At 43.9% G+C, this 21,599-nt stretch overlaps 1 protein-coding gene across 6 annotated transcripts in view; it reads left to right on the top strand.

Annotated features, from left to right (window-relative positions):
* The window catches only part of LOC119028470 (voltage-dependent R-type calcium channel subunit alpha-1E), a 105,515-nt gene that overhangs the window by 63,013 nt on the left and 20,903 nt on the right, over positions 1–21,599 (top strand). For 4 of the 6 annotated variants that reach the window (XM_037114500.1, XM_037114499.1, XM_037114496.1 and 1 more), the window contains exons 6-22: positions 954–1,057; positions 2,301–2,459; positions 3,873–4,063; positions 6,290–6,393; positions 9,228–9,343; positions 9,578–9,631; positions 10,616–10,657; positions 11,920–12,015; positions 12,214–12,423; positions 13,394–13,506; positions 13,730–13,842; positions 14,086–14,217; positions 14,331–14,436; positions 14,568–14,685; positions 15,328–15,395; positions 15,534–15,625; positions 19,099–19,989. In XM_037114500.1, coding sequence (XP_036970395.1) covers positions 954–1,057; positions 2,301–2,459; positions 3,873–4,063; positions 6,290–6,393; positions 9,228–9,343; positions 9,578–9,631; positions 10,616–10,657; positions 11,920–12,015; positions 12,214–12,423; positions 13,394–13,506; positions 13,730–13,842; positions 14,086–14,217; positions 14,331–14,436; positions 14,568–14,685; positions 15,328–15,395; positions 15,534–15,625; positions 19,099–19,989 — 2,709 coding nt within the window. The remainder of the gene's footprint in view (positions 1–953; positions 1,058–2,300; positions 2,460–3,872; positions 4,064–6,289; positions 6,394–9,227; positions 9,344–9,577; positions 9,632–10,615; positions 10,658–11,919; positions 12,016–12,213; positions 12,424–13,393; positions 13,507–13,729; positions 13,843–14,085; positions 14,218–14,330; positions 14,437–14,567; positions 14,686–15,327; positions 15,396–15,533; positions 15,626–19,098; positions 19,990–21,599) is intronic. The other 2 variants (XM_037114502.1, XM_037114501.1) reach the window with 2 other exon arrangements.

Below are 21,599 nucleotides of genomic sequence, written 5' to 3'. Positions count from 1 at the left end.
GTAGCCAACAACATTTCTCCAGCTCTCCTGTCATTATTTTACTTTTGTTTTAACCCAACCTCCCCATCTGTCTGTGTCTTTCACTCAGCAGGCAGGTGAGAGGGGATTAAATGTGTGGTCAGGTCAGTGAAACATGGAAAGGCAGAGAAGGAGGTGCGGGTATAATTGGGAGGGAGGCTGAAGTAGGAAGAGGGAGGTGAGAGGACAGAGTTGTGTGGTTGAAGAGCAACAGTTGAGGGTGCAGAGAGGAGAAAGGAAAAAGGACGTAGGAGGGCAGACTAATGAGGAGGCTGAGGGGTGTAGATCACCAGACACTGCTTTTCTTTTTCTCATCAGTCTGAAGTCCGAAGGCCACACAGGACTGTTTGGCGGTCAGGGGAGAGTTGAGGAGACAAAACAAGAAAAAGTAAAAATTGAACATTTGAAGGACAAGCAGAGAAGAGGTTGATGTGATGTGTGCGTGCGTGCGTGCGTGCGTGCGTGCGTGCGTGCGTGTGTGTGTGCGTGTGTGCGTGCGTGTGTGTGTCCACACATGTGTTTGTCCGTGAGCTTCATGTCTCTCCAGCCTAAGGGTGTCCTGCTTTCTCCTGATGGAGCCGCTTTCTTTGTTCGCCTCCTAAATAGCAGTTGTCACAGCCGTCCTCCCACACACGAGGAAACAGCCAGAAGCCCCCAAAAGCCTCCCTGTTGTTGTTTTCTCTGTGTTCTCTGCCTGCTGGAGACCCCTCACGTCCTCGCGCTCCGTATCTAAGCGCTGCAGCTGTCCACCAATACTGTGTGCGGTGGCCTCGGTGTGTTTATGTGTGTGCGAGTCCCCCTTTTGACACACAGCTTATAAAGCGTGAAAATTGCAGTATTCACGTACAGCTGTAAGACAGTGACAGTCTCGCTCTGTGCCTTCCGTCTGTGTGGGTTTACATATGAACATATGGTTTTTGCATTTACCTTTGTAGGATCCTGGCTGCAGCGGGGGCACACATGAACATCTCAGTGGACCTGCGGACCCTGAGGGCGGTGCGAGTGCTCCGACCCCTCAAGCTGGTCTCAGGCATTCCCAGTGAGTACCTCATATGATTTCATCAGTATCTTTATTATCATTTTAGTGCACACAGGGTTATGCTAACACGACATAAAGGTTCAAGTCAGCCAAACCACAAATCGTCGTCTTTCACTTTCCTTGTGGCATCTAGCTGTGAAGATACTGGGCTTAGATATCACAAGTGAAAGTTTAAGTCCCATTGTAATGAGAATGTGGTTTCCTCACAAAACTTATTTATTAGGGCTGCAGCTAACGGTTATTTTATTGATCAATTAATCTGTTGATTATTTTCACAATTAATCAAATAATCATTTAGTCCGTAAAATGTCAACAAATAGTTTTGCTCATCTCAAGCTCCCAGAGACAAAAATGACATCTACAAGTTGTCTCTTTTGTCAAAACAGTAGATAGAATAGAATAGAATAGAATAGAATAGAATAGAATCCTCACATTTAAGAAGCTGGAACCAACAAACATTTGACATTTATGCTTGAAAAATGACTGAAACAATGGAACGATTTTCAAATTAGTTTGCAACTAATTTGCTTTCTTGGAGCTCTTCAGTCAGTATCTGTTCCTTTTAGACAGACTTCTGTCTTCAATATTCACATTCACAGAACCTCACTCAAAAAATAATTCTGCCTAAAACATTTAACTGTTTTAGATAAGTCGAATGTAAAGTGTCACATTTTCATTCACAAGTTCATGATGATCCAATCTCAGTAAATTGAATAACTTCATCTGATTTAAATGAATTAATGTATAAATTCAGTTATTAAAGTTAAGCGGAATTTCTATACAAACTTTTTTTTTTAAATGTTCATTATTCAAGTATTACAAATCATATCATCAATCAAATCATCATACAAATGAGACATTCTGTCTCCTGCAACAAATGACACATCTAGTTTTTTCATCAAATGTTACCCTTCCATTGAGCTTGTGTAAAATAATTAAATGGAAAAAAATGTAATGAAAACACTTAATGTCAATGTTTTAGTTGTATTTAGTTGTCTGATTTTCTTTATAAATCTGATTATTTAATAATTGATATTAAAACAGCTGCTTATCATTTTCTGTTGATGAACAAATCAATGGGTGGTTAATTGTTTCAGCTCCACCAAACAAGCTATTTAAAAAAAATGAAATTGGGTTTAAACGTTGAATATTTCTTGACATTCATACTGTATTTCACACATTTGTACAGAATGAAGTGTGTTTTCACTTGAACTCTGCTGGTCGTTGTCTGCCCTTCTTCCAGGTCTGCAGATAGTCCTGAAGTCGATCATGAAGGCCATGGTTCCTCTGCTGCAGATCGGCCTGCTGCTCTTTTTTGCGATACTCATGTTTGCCATAATCGGCCTGGAGTTCTACAGCGGCAAACTGCACCGCACCTGCAAACCACTGCCAGGAATACTTGGTACACACATACTCACTGCCTATGTCTCTGTAGCACACGGTTACATGCTGCGTATTACACTGTAATAGTAGTTCATTCAGGGAGTAAGATATTTCCATCCAGTGTGTCACATGGACAGAATCGTGACCTCCGTTGATTACTGTTATTCTGATTTTTTATTCATCTTAAGCCAAGATCTAATTTGAATTGCATCGCAAAACAGGAAATTGTCTCAGCACCTCCAACACACACTGATGGCATGGACAAAACAAAAGAGAGCAATTTGTAGAAACGGCCTGAAATGGTTTTGTGAATAATTCATAAATGTAAACAGATCAAAGAATTATTTTTGTGACTATTTTTGCAGTAAACTGTATCACAAAGCTCATTCTGCTGCTGCTGCTGTGTGTGTGTGTGTGCGTGCGTGTGCGTGTGCGTGTGCGTGTGCGTGTGCGTGTGCGTGTGCGTGTGTGTGTGTGTGTGTGTACTATATGTGTGCGGCTCTTTAGGTGGTAGCTCTGTTGTCTTAATCACATATGCATACACACAATAGCGTGCCAGGCTGCACCTGGAGTCTTGATCAAATCAAACTGGCCGTGTTGTCCGGTATAATTAAAACCAACAATTTAGCGAGCAATAATGGTTCATTGTACATTCACAGCTGTCATTAACCTCTGAGCTGCTCCCGTCACACTGAAGCTGAATGGACTCTTGGATAACACGGACAGACTACAGTGAAAATTATCTGTCACTGAGTTACAGAGTTACTGTTCAGACAGGCACTCTGCAGCAGGGCATTCCAAAAATAATAAACTCTAGATGAACTGTTAATAAGTGACACATAAATGATTCATTATCCCTAACAAGGCATTGTTCTCACTTTAGGTCCCATAGCTGAGAATAGTACAATAATACATTTCTAATTGGATTCCAAATTAATTGTTTTTTGATTTTTTTTTTTTTTTTTTGAGAATCATGTTGGCAAAATTTCTACAGAGAAATGAGTATACTCCCCTGGTGAACATCAGCCGGCACTGAGGGTGATGTATTCAGTATGCCACTGACTAAAATCAGCACTCACCATAGACTCTGGTTCCTTCTGTTTTCCCTCCTGCGTCTTTGCTTTTTCACATCTGTTCTCTGTACATTCATGACACGAGCAAGATTAATGATTAATCTAAGCATCCTATTCTGACTAATACGGACCTTATGACCTGTCAATTTTCCCCTTTTATACGGACCTCTATGTAAACGTTACGGTTTGCACTTGGTGTTCTGGAGCTTAAAGCCATCAAAATGAAAGATTACGAGTCTCTACTAAGTTGTTGGATGCATGATAGCTTTCAAATTTTAGTGGTAACATACCGTACCGTAACTTTTTGATGCAAGGCAGAGTCATGTAACATCTCCTGATCTGTGCATCTTTCTGTTCAGCAAATCAGACAGTTGACCCCTCTGAGGTGGAGTTCCCGTGTGGCGTGCGTCAGTGTCCCGCTGGCTACAACTGCAGCGATAGGTGGATCGGCCCTAATTACGGCATCACTCAGTTTGACAACATCCTGTTCGCCGTTCTCACTGTCTTCCAGTGCATCACCATGGAGGGATGGACCACTGTACTCTACAATGTAAGATGGTGCTCACACACACACACACACACACACAGGTGCCACTCATAATATTTTTGTGGGTAGCTGCAAATTATTGAGGTGCAGCAGTTTTTTGTCAGACTCCATTAAGCCTAATGAACAGAAGCGGCTCCGGCTTCAGTACGCTGATGGCTGTTGAGTGGAGGTCTGCAACCCCCGTCTGTGTGTGTGGATCAAGAACTTGAGGTTACCGGGCTGTGATTTTACTGTTGATACTGCAGATTGTTGGTTCCTGTTTTGCTCTCATCTTGCCTTTTTTTCCTATTCCATCTATACAGAGAATTGTATAACCTTCCACACCTTGCTACGAGACCTGAATAGAGATTAGACTGCCCACTCGAACTCTCTAGTTAACAAACACAGCACGCTTCAGAATCCCTAGGAAATGTAGTCTAAACCCTATTCTCAGCACTGTATGAATACAAAGAACAACAGAACAGTGTCTGCTTGAACCATCTCTCTAACAGTCTTTTCATTCTTCCTCTTTCATGTGATTTATTGGCTCATTTGTATTTATTGTGACCGAGGGTGCGTAGTGTTGTTGTCCTGCTTGACAGACATCAAGATTTCTTGGTTCACATCACAGACTGTTAGAAGAATGAAGGCTGGGATGAGTCAGAAATGCAGTTGCTCTGTGGGATTGATTGACACCAAAAGTTTTTTATGCTCTTTGGCCAAATCCCATTGTCCCCCCCTTGGGCCTTTAACCCCGAACCCTCATGGACTTCAGCTGACGTCACCTGGCAATTTTTTTGGAGTGAGAAACGCTGCAAGAAACTGAAATAGGAATGAACAGCACTGCGACATTTCACTTTACCTTTTGGGTTTGGGACTTTCTATTTTGTGTTGGCCACAAAGGGCACAGAACTTTTGCGAGAGAGCCCACACACACTTCACAATCTGACTGCATAGCACAGCCCTAAACCCATGGAAACTTAGCAGGAATGAGCCTCAAAATCTGTAAGTCTGTGAGCATGGATATTAAGATTGGGCCTTGAAATAAGACTCATGTAACACCATATCAAACTGCATCTCAGCGAGCTGAGTGTTGGAGCCAGAAAATGTTGTCACCAGTGATGTTCAGACGGGGATGAGATGCTCGACTGTGCTGCATGAGCATCTTTGTCAGAGTGAACCGAGCAGGGAGGCAAGCGCACAAGGACAGCATGTAGAGAGAGAGGGAAGCAGTGGCACCATTTGCTAATTTGATAAACCTGTTGCCTGCATGACCATCCAACAGATCTAGTCCAATCATATTCTCACTCTGGCTGCAGCTGAATAACAAGATCCTGCTCAGATAGGAACACCGTAAAAGACCCTGTCTGTCTGCTCATGTGGGGCCTGGGCACATTTCAAATTTGCAAAGTATCAGTATGCATAGATACATAATTTAATTTCACAAATACAGCTGCCTGGTACGTGCTTCCATCAGAACAACTCTACTCTCACTGTGGTTGGGATTATTTTCGATGAGCGCACCATGTTGCAAATACAACCTTGTTTTAAAGATAGATAGATAGATAGATAGATAGATAGATAGATAGATAGATAGATAGATAGATAGATAGATAGATAGATAGATAGATAGATAGCACTCTCTCACCCACACAAACTGCTGTGACAGGGTGTAATCTGTGGTCAGCTGCCTGCTCTTTCGGTTTTTATTGAGACGGATGGAGGCAGACGATTTGCCAGCGTGATTGTATTATGTCATCTGCGTCGATGCCGAATGAGCTTTGCTGATGAACAACGAGCGAGGCAGGAAAGAGACGACATGCTGCTGACCACACAGACCCGCCGTAATGACGTTTACTGGAGTCAGCCTGATCAGCGCCGAACACGCGGAAAAATGCACAGTCACTGTACCGGAGAGTCGCACTCTGCAGGAGTATGCTCACACGGCAACACATGTTAAACAACTTTCCCAGGTCCGGGTGATGTAAAGTGTAGATGTAATACTCTGTTTCTATATTGGCTTCATACAGTATACAGAATACCTCCACTCTCCTCCACACTCTTTGTATGAGGCCAGAGCAGATCAATACACATGATGTCTCTGTTCGATGCCCCGCCTGGACTGGAATCTCCCGCAGCCACCCCAAACTCCTACACTTGTGTATTTCTGTCTTCCATCCCAGTGGCAGCATGAGTCTGCTCCAGCCTGATTTGATACTACTGAATTTAGAGTTTGTTTTGATGTTTCAGACCGACGATGCCTTGGGCCCCAACTGGAACTGGCTCTACTTCATCCCCCTCATCATCATCGGATCTTTCTTTGTCCTCAACCTGGTGCTGGGAGTCCTCTCTGGGTGGGTTCACACTTAAGTCTGAGTTGTTCTTTTTTAAAACTTGTTGGGATGGAGATGTACGGGCCTTTTCTTTTGTCTGACGTTGCTCCATCACTGCATCGAACGCAGCATGTTTATGTAATGTCATAGCTCTCTCAGGGAAACAGACTGGAAAAAGACACACATGGGAAAACTTATCCTCCTCTCAAACATGTGTTCAACGTTGCGATGAAAAGGTGTAGCTCAACCCAAACCATGTTTTTATTAACATAATCAAATATTTACTTCCCTAAAATAAACAGTGCCACAAAAAGAAATGGAAAATAAGAAGTAAACCTGGCTTGAAATTAGACATCATAACAACGTCTCCTAAGTGAGAGTCCTATCTGTCAACCAATGGGAACTTTGTCGCTGTTACCCTGATTTCACACCCAAGGTGAAAAGCTGTGACATCACAAAAACATTAATCGTCCGGCACAGTGATTGCCCTGGCACAACACTAATGACGACGTTATGGTCAATATCAGATACACTACAGGCACATTTGAAGCCTTCGTCCTGCTGAATTCGCAGGATGCAACTAATGTTGGACAGCTTTAGTGGTCCTAATGTTCCACTGGCAAAACCTCACACAGTGGTCAGTTGTTTAATGTTGCACTTGTGTGGTCCCTGTCAGCCTGTAAATATGCCATAAATGAAGGGAACCAGGGCATAAACTCCTGTTTGTTCTTATCAGCAGCCTTTCAAACATTGTGCAAAACATAACACACAACCCTTCTCCAATACACCATTTACTAACTTGACTGTATTCAAGGACTCCAGAAACCACTCCGATGAGATCCGACCTTATTTATACAGTGCACGGCATTTCATGCAAAACTGCCATACAAGGAACAATACAATGAAATAGACAATATGCAGTGAAATAAAACTGCGTGAATAAGAGAGACCAGAAAAAAGGAATGTCTTGAGACTTATGTTAAAGGTGTTTATAGGTTATGATGCCCCTCAGCTCCTGTTGCAGAGGTGAGGACTTTATTATTATATAATTATTATTATACAATTATTCGCAATAGGTTTTTCTCCTCACCCAGTGCACGACTGAAAAAACAAGCTTCAGAGGACCTCAGTGATCTCAGTGGTCTGACCAGTCCACTGAGTGATTTAAACACCATTTAAAGGATCTTAAAATCAGTTCTAAAACTGACTGGCAACCGATGAAAGGACAGGTTGGATGGAAAGATAGCTGAAAAGGTTTGGTGAATAAATGGTGGTATAGGGAAAAAGAGGTGTGCAACATTTTTGTGAAGTTGGCAACCTGTACATGATGTATATGTAACTACCTACAGTATTACAGATACCAGTGTATTGATGTATTACTTTGCTGTGTGTTTGACTGTGTGACTTCAATGAAAGGATGGCTCATATTTGTGCTGTTACCTTGTCATGGCGGAGGAGTCTTGAGAGCTTTACTGGTGGTAGTTTTATCTTCCAGCAGGTGCAAGTGAGACATACAGGTCTCAGATGAGGTGGCTTACAAAACACTGCACATGGACATGCAAGGTTAAGGCCCCCACACTACGCCCAGACTCAAACCAACAGCCAGCTGCCTTTATCCGACCACTCTGTTGCCTCTCATCTGACCCGTTTGGCAGAAAACTTGCATTGAAACATACCGCCTCGAAGGCTGCCAATTACACCGGGGTGCGTACTCTCTGCGCTTGCGCGAGATTGGGCGGTGCTAGTCTCGTGGCAGTAATCCAAAACATGAAAGCAGGAAATGATGGAACGAAGTGCATAGAAAAACAAAGCGCACGCCATAGAGTTCAGCGGCGTACACAGTATTCTGCCCCTCCCACACACTGTGCTGATTCGCTAGCACACCGCCAGTCAGAATGGTCATACAGCTAGTGCACAACCAATCAGAGTATCCAATCGCTCGAACGGCCAGCAGCCAACATCGTCAGACTTTGCATGTTGAATCGGAGCAGACGCTGTCCACGCGGTCCCAAAACCTTCCAACGCAGCTGAGCACACCGAACAGATTTGTTCCCGAACTCGTCCGATTCGCCCCGAACGCTTCTGATGGCCAACAGTTGGCCCGGTGTGTTTCAGGCTTTAGGTAGATCGATGCAACAAAAAAAAAGTTGACAGACACTTAGAAGTGCAGCGTGTAGGAAGGCTCCCATTTGACCTTTCCCTGTTGTGGCAGCTAAAACTGCTTAAATCTCGAAAAGCCCTCTTTGGAGTGAGTGTTTGGTTTGTCTGTTCTGGGCTACTGTAGAAACATGGCAGAGCAACATTGCAGACTAAGAGGACCTGCTCTCCTCTGTAGATTCATTAGGCGCATTCTAAGGTAATGAAAAAAAACAAACATTCTACACTAATCTTCTGCCAATAGATCCTTCTAAATCCTGCACAATGGACCTTATAGTCAGCTGGTTGTGTTGCCTTGTTGATTTAGGATCAGGTAGGATCAGCTGAAGGACACACAACACAGTGTAACTTGCCTTTCCGCTGTCTGGCAGAGCGGCTGGCAAACTACTGTCAAACCAAGCCGTTCTGTTTCAGTGCGTGGTGTCAAAGTCTGTACAAGTTAATTAGTTTTACAGAAAAAGGTTAATGGGGGATCCATTGTCATTATCTCCACAACGAGAGAGAGAGGAGACCCCCTTTTGCCTCGCTGTCTCTCCCCTTGTGGTTGAATGAACAATGAGATGAGCTTATTTCAACACAGCTACAGCCTTTTCCCCGGTGGATTTCTCCAAGAGGGAAGATATATATCCGCAGAACTATAAATCTCTGTATCCTCACAGAGTAAATAAATAATCCTGTGGTTTGGTTTGGTTCTGCAGGGAATTTGCCAAGGAGAGGGAGAGGGTGGAAAACCGCAGGGCCTTCATGAAGCTAAGACGCCAGCAGCAGATTGAGAGAGAGCTCAACGGCTACCGGGCCTGGATCGACCGAGCAGGTGGCTTTAGTCACAGCTCAGGATTTGGACCAAGGCTTTGGTTCTTGATGAGAAAAGGAAAATCGATATTTCTTTTTAAGCCTTGAGACTAATCCTGTTGATTGTGGAACATGTTTTCTGTCAGCTGTTTGTTCCACCACAACTATAAATGTAGTCACAAAAGATGCCAGCGTATCTTTTTTTTTTCCATCTGTAGCCGTCGTTCATTTCTGACTGTGGTTTTTGGTTTTCCAGAGGAAGTGATGCTTGCCGAGGAGAATAAGAATGCAGGACCTTCTGCCCTTGATGGTAAGTCAGCAGAGATTTCTGTTTTTCCTCGATTCATTGTTGCACATTTTCCTTCGGCTCTCCTCACATTGCTTTACATTGCTGCAGCTGAAACAGTTTGATGCTGGCATGGAGACTAAAACAAACGTCCTTTAGAAAGAATATTTAGGCATATGCTATTAAAGTCTGTTTTTCTTTGTTATTTTAGGTTTATATGTTCCTTTTTTAAGATACAGATATAGGTATAAAAATTTTACCAAGGGGAGTTGAATGACATTTCAGTCTGGAACATCACTTTGTGCCACGATAATTTGATGTCAGTCAGTCCACGTTTGGTCCCATCTGAAATAGCTCAACAACTATTTGATGTAATGCCATGAAATTTTATTTAAACTTTGCTGGTTCCCAAAGCATGAGTACTACAGACCACTGACTTTAGGGCCACAGCAGATCAAAGTTTTTACAATTATGCAGTTCAATCTTTCAACTTCTCCAAGACGGATTGGCACAAGATTTTTCAAAGACATTGTTCATACCCAGACAGTAATTGTCTTGCTGAAACGTGCCAAAAGTAAAATTACGTTGTGACCTATCATTCGGCCCAGCAGTTGTTACGAGGCTGTCCTGTCATAAACTTTTGCAATGTCATTGTGAGAACGTTAGAATGCTGATGTTAGCATGCTGACGTTAGCACGTAGTTCAAAGGACCATTGTGCCCACAACTTCACAGCGAACGTGGCCGTAGACTTGATATATATAGATATATTTTAATGCACAAATTTTGTCGCTGCTGTGCTATATTTGCACAGATCACTTACACCATTGCATCTCTCTCTGCAACTGTCAGTGTCACGCAGAGAGAATTAGCATCGATAGAGTTAAATCTGCAGCTTGACACGGTGCCCCACACACAGTTGAGTGCCTGCTCTGACCTGCTCAAGCTCTGCTTTGACCTCCCCCCAACTGAACCAGCAGGGCTTTTATTAAATGTTGATTGATTGGCAGCTCTCAGGAGGCTCCCAGAGTGGAGTACAGGTGGTGCCTATGGTGAGAACCGTCCTCTGTTCTGCTCTCTTCCTCACCAGCTTCACCGCTCCATTCACCCCATTCAAATTCACACATACGAACACTCAGACAACAGACAGCAAATTCTTGTTTAGTGTGTTTCTGTTAGTTGAAGCGCATCTGTACATCTGTAGTAAAGACCAATTGTGGCTCCAGCTGTTGTGATGGAAAAACATGCAGAAGCTCTGATTGCTTTGATTAAAAAGAAAGGCGGCGCACTGCGGTTGCCTCAGCAACCATTGGTCTGACGAGGCAGCAGCATGCACGTGTGTGTGTGTGTGTGTGTGTGTGTGTGTGTGTGTGTGTGTGTGTGTGTGTGTGTGTGTGTGTGTGTGTGTGTGTGTGTGTGTTGACAAGACTCAGTGTGCCTGCCTTAAACAAAAACTCATGTGAGTGTGTGTGTGTGTGTGTGTGTGTGCGTGTGTGTGAAATGGCAGCGGTATTTTTGTGTTTTTGTGTGTTTCTGTGTGTGTTTGATCAGCGGCTTATTAAAAAAAAAAAAAAGTCCCCAAGCAAATATTGACCGCAAGTTGATTCAGAAATCACAAAGCTAGCAGGAAGGTGTGAGCGGGGGGGTTAGGATAGGATGAAAGGTAATCATAGACATGTCAGTCAGGGAAAAGGTCAAAACACACTCATCACACTCACTTCAGCATGTGCACACTGCACGGCCCGGCGCGTCTCCTGACACAATACAGCAGCACTTGAACACAGCTTAGATAAGAGAAGATGCATGGACCGCCAACCCGCCTCGGAGCATGGTTTGCCATGATAGAGATCATCAAATATCAGCCGAAGGTTTGCATTCCAGTTGTTCGGATCATTACACTAACATAAAATGATCATTTTTCTCTCATTCGGCTGCAGCGTTAATGAGCTCCACTCTCCCTTTCAGCTAAAAACTTCACAGACATTAGTGTGTTGTGAAGATGATCCTTACCGTGGTTTCTTCCTATTATTTGCCTCATCATTATCCTTTCATTGCATTATCAGCTTTTACACTTGCATACTGCCTGGGTCTGCCTAAATGTGTCTTAAAGATGTACAGGTTTTCATGCACATGGTGGTTTTTTGGGCTGTTTTTGAGGACAAGAAACAAGTCAAAAATCTATTCATAGACGTGATCAATTCCAAAGGTAAACAGCGTTTTGTGGTCACATTGCCCAAAAGACATCTTTGTGTCGCTACATTGGTTATATCGTCTGAAGCAGCTTTTTCTTATGTTCAACGTGCCGTGTCCGCAGTGTTGAAGAGAGCCACCACCATCAAGAGGAGAGGGGTGGACGTGGGGCATCGAGGGCAACCAGGGGAGGAACAATATGGTGACATCTCCTCCGTGGGTGAGTGGGAGTCTGGACAGGCTCATAAATATGTGCACATAAAATGTAAGGCATACTCCAGCGGGGCACACTGTGCTCTGCAGGAGTGTGCCTTTAGAAATGCATATTTGATACTGCTGTAAACATCACATGGTTGGGAGTCAGAGCAGCAACAATCTCTACAAGCTACCTTTCTCTGTCTCTCATTAATCCCCCAAGGCATCCCCATGGCCAGAGCAAGTATCAGGAGTGCCAGGCGCGGTCCGACAGCATATTTTCGCCGCAAGGAGCGTCTCCTGCGCATATCCATCCGCCGCGTGGTGAAGACACACACTTTCTACTGGACAGTGCTGGGCCTGGTGGCTCTCAACACGCTGTGTGTCGCGATTGTTCATCACAACCAGCCCCCCTGGCTGTCTGACTTTCTTTGTGAGTCATTTCAGCAACACCTTGATATATGAGCTCAGGGGCTGCATAAGTTACTGAAGTGTCAGTTGTTCATATCCTCAAAAATGTATGTTGCGCATAAGCAGGATGCAGTATGCATATGAACAGTAGGACCAGTGTAGCGCTAGTATGAAGATGTGACAGGGCAGGAGTCAGTAAACACATCAACAGCAGTGAAGACAACAAAACAACAAGCTAACATGTGCCATCTGGTGGTATCCTCCGGTAACACGTGTCGTATGCAGGCAAGTATGTCAACAACTACTGTACATTCGTGATGCAAACATGGAATTTAAATGCAAAAATATATCTTCAGCTGTAATGATCAGAAGCTGTGGTCCAATCAGAATTTTAAAAAATCAAAGGCAGGCAACAAAACTGACAAAAACAGGCTTGGGCAATAAACAAGAGAGACACGCAAAACTAAACCAAATTTAGGATGAAACTCAGGCAACACAGGCAGGAACATACATGGACTACTTAACTAATGAAACGCAGGTGAGCAGGAAAAAAATGACGGGAAAAAAACAAAGACAGGAAGTGTAAAGTGAAACATAGTACACAAGAATCTAGCCTACAAAAATAAAACAGGAAATGACTAAATTTAAAAATCAAATCATGACAACAATGTTCAAACCCAGTGAAACCCATAACATTGTCCAAGATAACGGTGTGTTTCATTTGGTCGCCTGTTGCTTTAACTCCCAGGAGTTAGTCAGAGAGCGAGGGAGGAAGTGACTAGATGTGGCGTGAATGAATCGTTGCCTCATCCGTGAACATTTCTGCCTCAGTCCCATAGATAGAATTTCCTTCCCATGGTAATTGTTTAACAATAAAGACAACAACTCCCATGATCCCACACTAATTACGCCTTCTGCTTTGTTTTGGTTGAGTGACCCCGAGTGGCAGAGATGACGTACTCTGCATCTTAAATTTGTTTTTGTCGTCTCAGATTATGCAGAGTTCCTGTTCCTCGCTCTGTTCCTGACTGAGATGTTTCTGAAGATGTACAGCCTGGGACCGCGTCTCTACTTCCACTCTTCCTTCAACTGCTTTGACTGCAGTGTCAGTAGTCCGTCTCCCTCCTGACATTTTTGTTTCTCCCAAAATCCAAGTGCTTGTGGTCTCAAAACATGCAGCATCAGCGCTCTCTCTATATCTGTCCGCGCTGAATCGCCTTTGCCTCTGTCTTTTCCTCTCTGTGTCACTTTGTCGTAAATGTTACCGTTCACCATGTGTGCCTGTGTGTCTTTATCAAAGATTCCTTTTGAATATTATGTCCCTGCAGGTGATCGTTGGCAGCATCTTTGAAGTTCTGTGGGGTTTCTTCAGGCCTGGCACTTCCTTTGGCATCAGTGTCCTGCGTGCTCTCCGTCTGCTGAGGATCTTCAAGATCACCAAGTTAGTGCCGCAACCTTCCGCACTCTCTGCCATCTGTTGAGATGTTTCATGATATTTGAAAGGGACATTTGACTGCTGACTGAAAGATTGCAGTGGTGTTAAGTCTTAAAATACTGTGTTGTGAGGAGGATGCTTTTTGGTATCTGGTATATTTCTATTTCTATTTCTATGTATATTTATGAAGCATTTTTCACACTTTAAATGATATATTCACACTAATATGATTATCTTGTGACTGTCAAGGTACTGGGCGTCTCTGAGAAACCTGGTCGTCTCTCTGATGAACTCCATGAAGTCCATCATCTCCCTCATCTTCCTCCTCTTCCTCTTCATCGTTGTCTTTGCACTCCTTGGCATGCAGCTCTTTGGCGGCAGGTAACATTAGATAGTCTCCTTTGACCCTCTGAGTAAAAAAAACAGTAGTGCCAATAGTGCTGCGCATCAGTGTGTATGAGTTCGTGAAGACATTTAGAATTACTCTCTCGCAGGTTCATCTTCGATGACCCAGATGACATGTTTGTCGACTACATCTCTGATGACTACACTCCCACGAACTTCGACACCTTCCCTGCAGCGATCATGACCGTCTTTCAGGTCTGGAAATAGACCTGGCAATTTATTGCTTTCTTCTTCACACGTTTGTCACAGCGAATAATGACACACAGGAAACGCTCAGGATAGTTTTGCGATGACGTGTGTTTGTTATTGTGACTTTGTTTTACCAGATCCTCACTGGAGAGGACTGGAACGAGGTAATGTACAATGGTATTCGCTCTCAGGGAGGAGTGAAGTCTGGCATGTGGTCTTCAATCTACTTTATAGTGCTTACACTATTTGGAAACTGTATCCTTCATTACTGTTTTTTAAATTAGAAATATCAAAATATCTGTGTCGTAACAAGGAGTCAGTTATCATGTGTGCATGTTGTATGCATATTTTGAAGCTTAGAAAACATCTTCAGTTTAAAAAACACATTTTACAAGCTCCTTGAGGGGTTTTCTGCTTTTTTAAAAAAGAGTTAATAAGTTTAATTAGAGATGGAAATTGTATGACAGAATTGTATCAGAATAAGAATCTGATCGTTCCCCTCTAACACAAGATACAAGATACAAATAACAATCTCATAGCTTCACCACACAGATTTGATGTCACCTTCCTGACATTAATACATAAAACAAACGTTCATATTTCCATCGTGTCCTGTTCATTTCCTGCTCCTCTGATCACCACATCATATTCCAGCCCCTTCTTCTGCAACAGTTAGCAGTTTTCAGACTTGAGAATTGGTACCACCTACTACTTATGTCTATGAACCACCACCTAATAATTGCATATGTGGATCAAAACAATTCATGTCCATTCGCATTTTTCTTTTGCGGATTTCTGGTTTTTTGCAGATTTTTTGCACTACTACTGTCTTGGTCGGTATTGTAGTTTTAGGGGTTGCCTTGTTGTCCATCACATCCTTTACTCAACTGTGAACAGACACTTTGCTGAACGTCTTCTTGGCCATTGCCGTGGATAACCTTGCCAATGCACAAGAGCTCACCAAGGTAATAAAAAGATGTATAAAGATTAAGATATCTGCCATGTCCAGTTCTGCTCTTTTCTCCTCATCACTTTGATTCTGTTTAAATATTCAAACTCACAGATGTGACAGCTGTTCAGCCGTCTTTTCCTCTTTTGATCAGGATGAAGAGGAGGCAGAGGCAGCGTTCAACCAGAAGCACGCTCTGCAGAAGGCCAAGGAGGTCGGCCCGCTGTCCTCCTTCATGTCTTCAGAGTAAGTGCTGAATGCAACCGCTCTCCTTTCCTCCCTCTGTCCCTCTCTTCCTCTCCCTCCTTCCTTCCTCCAGGGACTGCCTATAGGACTAAACCCTCAGCGTTGTTACTTAACACCAGTTGCTGTAGCCTCCAGCAAATGGAGAGTCCATCATGAGGTGCATCGCATGAAACCACGCCATGCAGTACAGTTACAGATGGAGGCCAAGGGTCATCAGTATAGAGCCTGTTGAGAGAATCACGTGCCGTCCCACTAGAGACTCATACTGCTTTACTGACAGATCTACAATCCAGCCTCCGCCCGCTCCCTACGCTGTAATTTGCTGCCAAATAGAAGTCAAACGTATGTCTCCATGGTAACTGGTTCCACTCACGGGTGGGGAGGCGCTTATATTGTTGTCATGCAGACAGCGTTACCCAGTGTCCAAATTAACATGCTGTGTCCATTACAGTAATATGCTTATGTATATCGTTGCAAGGAAAGTGTAATTAGCAGACGAAATGAAGTGTGCGCAGGTTGTGATCTGTTTACGTGCTCTGACTTGTGGAAAATTTGATTTATGAAGTAACCTTGTTTTCTCAATGCTCAGGTCTCCAGCAGAATAGATTGTCTTTTTTCTCTCAGGGATTTGATTGCACAGTGGTGATAAGTGCATGTGCATGCACAAGAGTGGGTACCTCTGGCTCTGTGTGCACGCTGGTGTATTGAGAAACGAGTAGCTTGTTGCATGGGCATGTGGAAGATTTTACCAGATGACATTTTATTAACATCACATTAAGCACCTTCTTTCTTTCTTTCTTTCTTTCTTTTCGAGGCCTTGCCATTTTACTAAAACAACAGCAGTGAAATCACAACAGAGCAGAAACAAAACTGGAGATGTGCATTAGTTTCAGTTTAGCCAGCTGAGGGTCAGGCTCTTGTCAGTGCCCATAGAGGAGACTGGAATACCATGGGGTCGTCTGGGCCGGCATCTGTATTCAAAGAGGACAATCTGAACTTTAAGGGTTTCTGGTTTTATCTCCGATGTCAGCTATGAAACCCCGGTGGTGCCTGCCCCCGCTGACCTTGAAGAAACTTGCATGACAGCATTTGCTCAATGAAGAAAAAAACAAAACAAAACAAAACAGAGAGATGCAGCATGTTGGGGGCTGACAGTGATTTCACCCTTTTAACGCATGCATCTGGTCAGCATGATCAAAGGAAGAAAAATTACACCCACACCCTCGCTGCGAATGCTTTTTTTGAAGCTCGGCACATGAATTTCCCCATTTAGCTCCACTAGCATGTCCTAAAAGAATGCTAATTAATGTGTGAGTTCTCTGGCGTGGTGTATCGGAGCTGCATCCCAGTGTGGTGGTTTTGTTCAAAGGGCATCTAGATATGTACTCTTTTTCCTGTGTTTGCCGATGAAGCCCATCTCTGTGTTTTCTATCTGTGCCCATGCTGTAGCTCAGGCTGTCTAACATCTCAATCTGACTAAAATGTCTTCTTATCAATGTTGCGCTTACTGTTGATGTTTATGAATGTTGTTTGACTGTTTCTAATACTGCTACCATCTTGTTTGTCGATGTGCCGCTTGGCTCCAATGGAGACACACACCAAAGCATCAAGAGTCATTTTCTGACCTCCGTTTTGGATGATTACAAACATTTTCAAGATGTGACGTGCTGCAAAAATAATACATGATGTAGCAATTAGATATGAAATTAATAATTAATCTGTGCAAATGTACTCTTAAGCAGTGTATAACACCTTCTGAGCAGCTGTTAAATGGCATCAACAGACTCTGGTGTTTGTGTGAAAGGCCAGTTTATCTTTGAGCTTGCTGTGTGTCTCCTGGCCTGTTCTGTCTCTGCTCACAAAAGCACTAATGTCTTGTTTTCAACCAATCGCTCATTGATAACACGGACCACACAAGAGTCCACGCTCCAGTAAGTAACACTGTCTGTTCAGCTCTCTGAATCTCTCACTAACACCTGTCTGATTTTCTTAAATGGGCGAACGTCCCAGACTCCATCTTGTATAGTGCTCTGTTCATGTTCTGTCCTGTTCCTCCAAACTCTCTGCAACCTAATTTGATTCCACGTTTCTTTCCATTTATTCCACTGATTTCATTCTGCATCCTACTCTTTGTGTTATCTAGTCACACAAAAACTCCTGGCTTGGTTAATTTATCACCTAACATTTTCATTGATCCACTAAAGTGCTTTATGTTGGAATGAAACTGCTCCATGTGTTTAGAAACTGCTTGAACATCAGACCAAAGCACAGGCTATATACTTTGATGTTCATTTGTTGGTATAAAGCAAATTCAGAACCTATACAGTAAAATCCATTTAAGCAGATTCTGAAACTCTAGCTTGAATCAAATTAGACTTTCTGTGAAAACAGCATGCAAACTAAAGTGGTTCCAGACCTGGATCAATAAATAATAAAACAAGCTGAAATTAAATGCTAACAAATCAAATGCTTACACTAAGACATTAACATTAAAGGTCCAGTGTGTACGTTTTAGTGGCATCTTTCGGTCACTTTGTACATTGCAACCAATTGAATACACCTCCCTCTCACTGTCCAATTTGTCCATTCTGGGTTACTGTAGAAGCGCGGTGGTGCAATATGGCAAACTCGATGATGAAAGAGTAGAGGACCAGGAGCACTATTTCATTCTGTAGATATGAAATGCTCATTCAGCAGGCTGATTTATCATTGCATGTAGGCCGTACACAGAGCTCCACCACCTGGCCTGTCTCTACCCCACGAACCTGGAAACACTGCAGCTGCACCAGCCAGTCGTGATGGTGTGTTTACCCAGGCAGCTACTGCTCAAAGCCCGCTACATCAGCTCTACCACTGGCTGTTTGTTAGCCCAGACAGCTGCTGAGCCGTGATTGAGCAATGGGCTGCTCATCAACAGGCCCTCTGGACATCTGACCTGGTCTGCTCTCTCTAGCTTACGGACACTCTAGACACGAAAAGCTCTGGTGGAGGAGCACAACGCAAGAACAGCGACAACTGGCCAGTCAGGAAGGACTGCAACAGCGGAAGAGGTCATAGTGTTTACTAGGGAAATTACAGGTCACAATCCTCGGTATTAGCAATGCAATGATACCAAGCGGACCAATCACAGTCATGGTGGTCCACGTCACCGCAACGTGTAGTTATGTTTCTGGGGTGGTGCAGAGCAGGGTATGGCATAGGGCATACATCTATATATAGGCTACTCCGGAGGTACTACATGGATTCTATGATGAAATATAAACCATTCTTAAAGTCATAAAACACAGGGATTCTTAGATTCAGGTGAATATGCAAATAATTATGAGTATTAGATACCATCTCTGCCAATATATCCCCCGAATTCCTACACACTGGACCTTTAACTGAAACCATCTGTATGTTAAATGTGGCTCAGCTTTAATAAATTGTCTGCCTCTATATACTGACACGCTGTCTTTTCTTTCTCTTCTCAGGGGAAGCCGGAGGAGGCGGCCCTACCTGTACAGGAAAAGAGCCATCCACCGCAGTCGGCCCACCTACTCCTGCTCTCTGGAGGAGACCCAGGGCAGCATCAGGGAGGGCCGCCCACCCCCACCACTCAACCCCTCTAACTCTTTCATGTCCAGGAGGGAGAGGAGAAAAAGGATGACCATGTCAGTCTGGGAGCAGAGGACCAGCCAGCTGCGGAGACATCGCCAGATGTCCAGCCGGGAGATCCTGTTCAGCAACCCGAGTGAGGAGAAGGACGGGCCGCCTGTTTCAGCCCAGCATGGACATCCCCTGTCGCTGCACCGCAAGGTCATGGAGCACACGCCATCTGGGAGTATGAAGCGGGCAATGGACCCCTTAGCCTCTCCAGTGAAACACCAGGCTTCAGGCTCCTCAGTGTCTGTGGATATTCCTCTGGATGCCGTCCTCTCTGGTGACATACCCGAACCACCAGTGTCAGTGATGGTCCCAGATCTCTTGGATCCTACGAGCGTACAACTTCCTTCTGTGTCCATGGCGGAGCCCATTGCTGAGAGCGGCAAATTGGATGTTAATCAGAGCCACAGCAGCGAGCGCCGGAGCCCCCGATTGAATGGAGAGCGTCAACACAGGGCAGTCAAAAAGTTCCGACCACCAGATAACCTCGACACACTGACTCCTGAGATGGGAGGTCACAGTGGGATTAAGGGCAGGAGGGCGCTGCGTCACTGTGACCATCAGAGCGGAGCCAGAAGCCAGGGGTCATCACCTGGGAACGGAAGCCACTTATTGAGTCGCTCGGTCAGCAGAGAGAGGACAAGAAATCCGGGGCAAGAGGAAGAGAAAAAAGCAGAGGCCAAACAGGAGGACGAGGTGTCCAAACCTGATGGAAGCAGGTGAGACAGACCAACATGTTAGTTTTGTGGACAAGTTTATAATTCAGATTCGGCTAGCAGATGAAATCAAAGTCATAAGAGGCAGGAATAATTTTAAAAGGAGTTTGTAATCATTATTATTGACATGCATAGTCAACAATAGAGAAATGACAGAGGGCCCTTAGCTGCGTTTCTTTCCCTCTTATCTTGTTTCTCTGTCTCTGTTTTCTGTCTTTCTCTACAAGATGTTCAATCTAACAAAAGCCCCTTAAAAAAAGTGGAAAGATGGTTTAAACAACGTGCAGCAGGGAAATGTGACATCATGAAGTCTTTCATTTCGAACCACACTATGCTTCGCTTTGGGTGTTTTGTAATGAATGGTGGAAAGATTTTCTTTCATTTTGACTTTGTGAGGATGACACTTGGATGACGTGTTAATCGATCACAACTGATGTCAACACAACATTAATGTCAGTCAGTCAAAGGGACTTTTAAAAAAGACGTTGCAGAGACTTTCATTCTGGCTCTTCACTGGGCGTCTATGACCAGTCGGCAAAGATATCAGATAGACCATTTCCACTGCAGACATTTTTGACTTGTCGGAGCAGGAAAAAGCACAGGTGTGACCAATAATGTTAACGATGGCTCTGTTCTATTAAGGGACCCAGTGAACCAGTGAGTGAGCCATCAATGTGAGAAATTCCACCCATGCTTTTCCTGCTTCGACCAGTCAAAATGTCTGCCATGAAAAGGGTCTTAAGGACATGTCTTTGCTCAGTGGGGAGAGATGGAACCCAAACTGTGGATGTTGCAACCCGGGCATCGTCAGCATCTTGATCCCCATGCCACCAGGGTTCCCATTTTGGCTCCATGTTTAAGTTTCTTACCTTTGAGGTGTCTGCACAGTTACACATTCCAGGCTAAGATTTAAATGCGACACTTTGTTTTTCCTCATGGTGAGGTAAGAAGAGTAGGTGTTTACACGCCAGGGGCCTCAGGAGCCATTAATCAGCTCTGTGTGTGCGTTAAAGGTAAGCTGGAGAACGAGACCCCCCAGGGAGCCCTAAAACTCAATTTATCTCTCATGCCAGAGGATTGGAGCTGACTTAATGTATACATTTCCATATAAGCATGAAGAGACAATCTGGTCAACTTTAGATTGAAAGTGCTAAATCGTTAATCAGAGTTAGTTCATGTCCATTCCAGATGAACTGGATATAGGTCACTCCTCTTTCTCCAGTTGGATATATGGACCCTCACCACAGTGACCAATTAGAAGAAGTAGGTAGGTGCGGGCGAATAGACTTTAGAAAGGCCCGCACAGGCAAAGAGAGGGGGGGTGGTAACTAGTAGATTTCCTAAATTTAAAGGCTCGAGAGGATTTTTGATAGAGCAGAAGGCAGAGCGTTGGGCATCACTTTGCCATAGAGTGGCCACACTGGTTCGGACGCAGGCTTCAGATCTGTTTCAGTAAAGATTGCTCTATCATTCCACCCAGCCTCGCCGCCGCAGATTCTTTTATTAACAAACTACACGCTGACACCTTTGATGAGGAAAGCCCAGAAACAACACCTTCTCTTCCTCTGTGGGAATCTACCTTCATGAACATAGCTTCTCCATTAATTAAAGGT

Source organism: Acanthopagrus latus, chromosome 11 (assembly GCF_904848185.1).
Source record: "Acanthopagrus latus isolate v.2019 chromosome 11, fAcaLat1.1, whole genome shotgun sequence".
Taxonomy (NCBI): domain Eukaryota; kingdom Metazoa; phylum Chordata; class Actinopteri; order Spariformes; family Sparidae; genus Acanthopagrus; species Acanthopagrus latus.
Note: the sequence above shows the minus strand (reverse complement) of the source record. Positions and strands in the feature narration are given on the sequence as shown.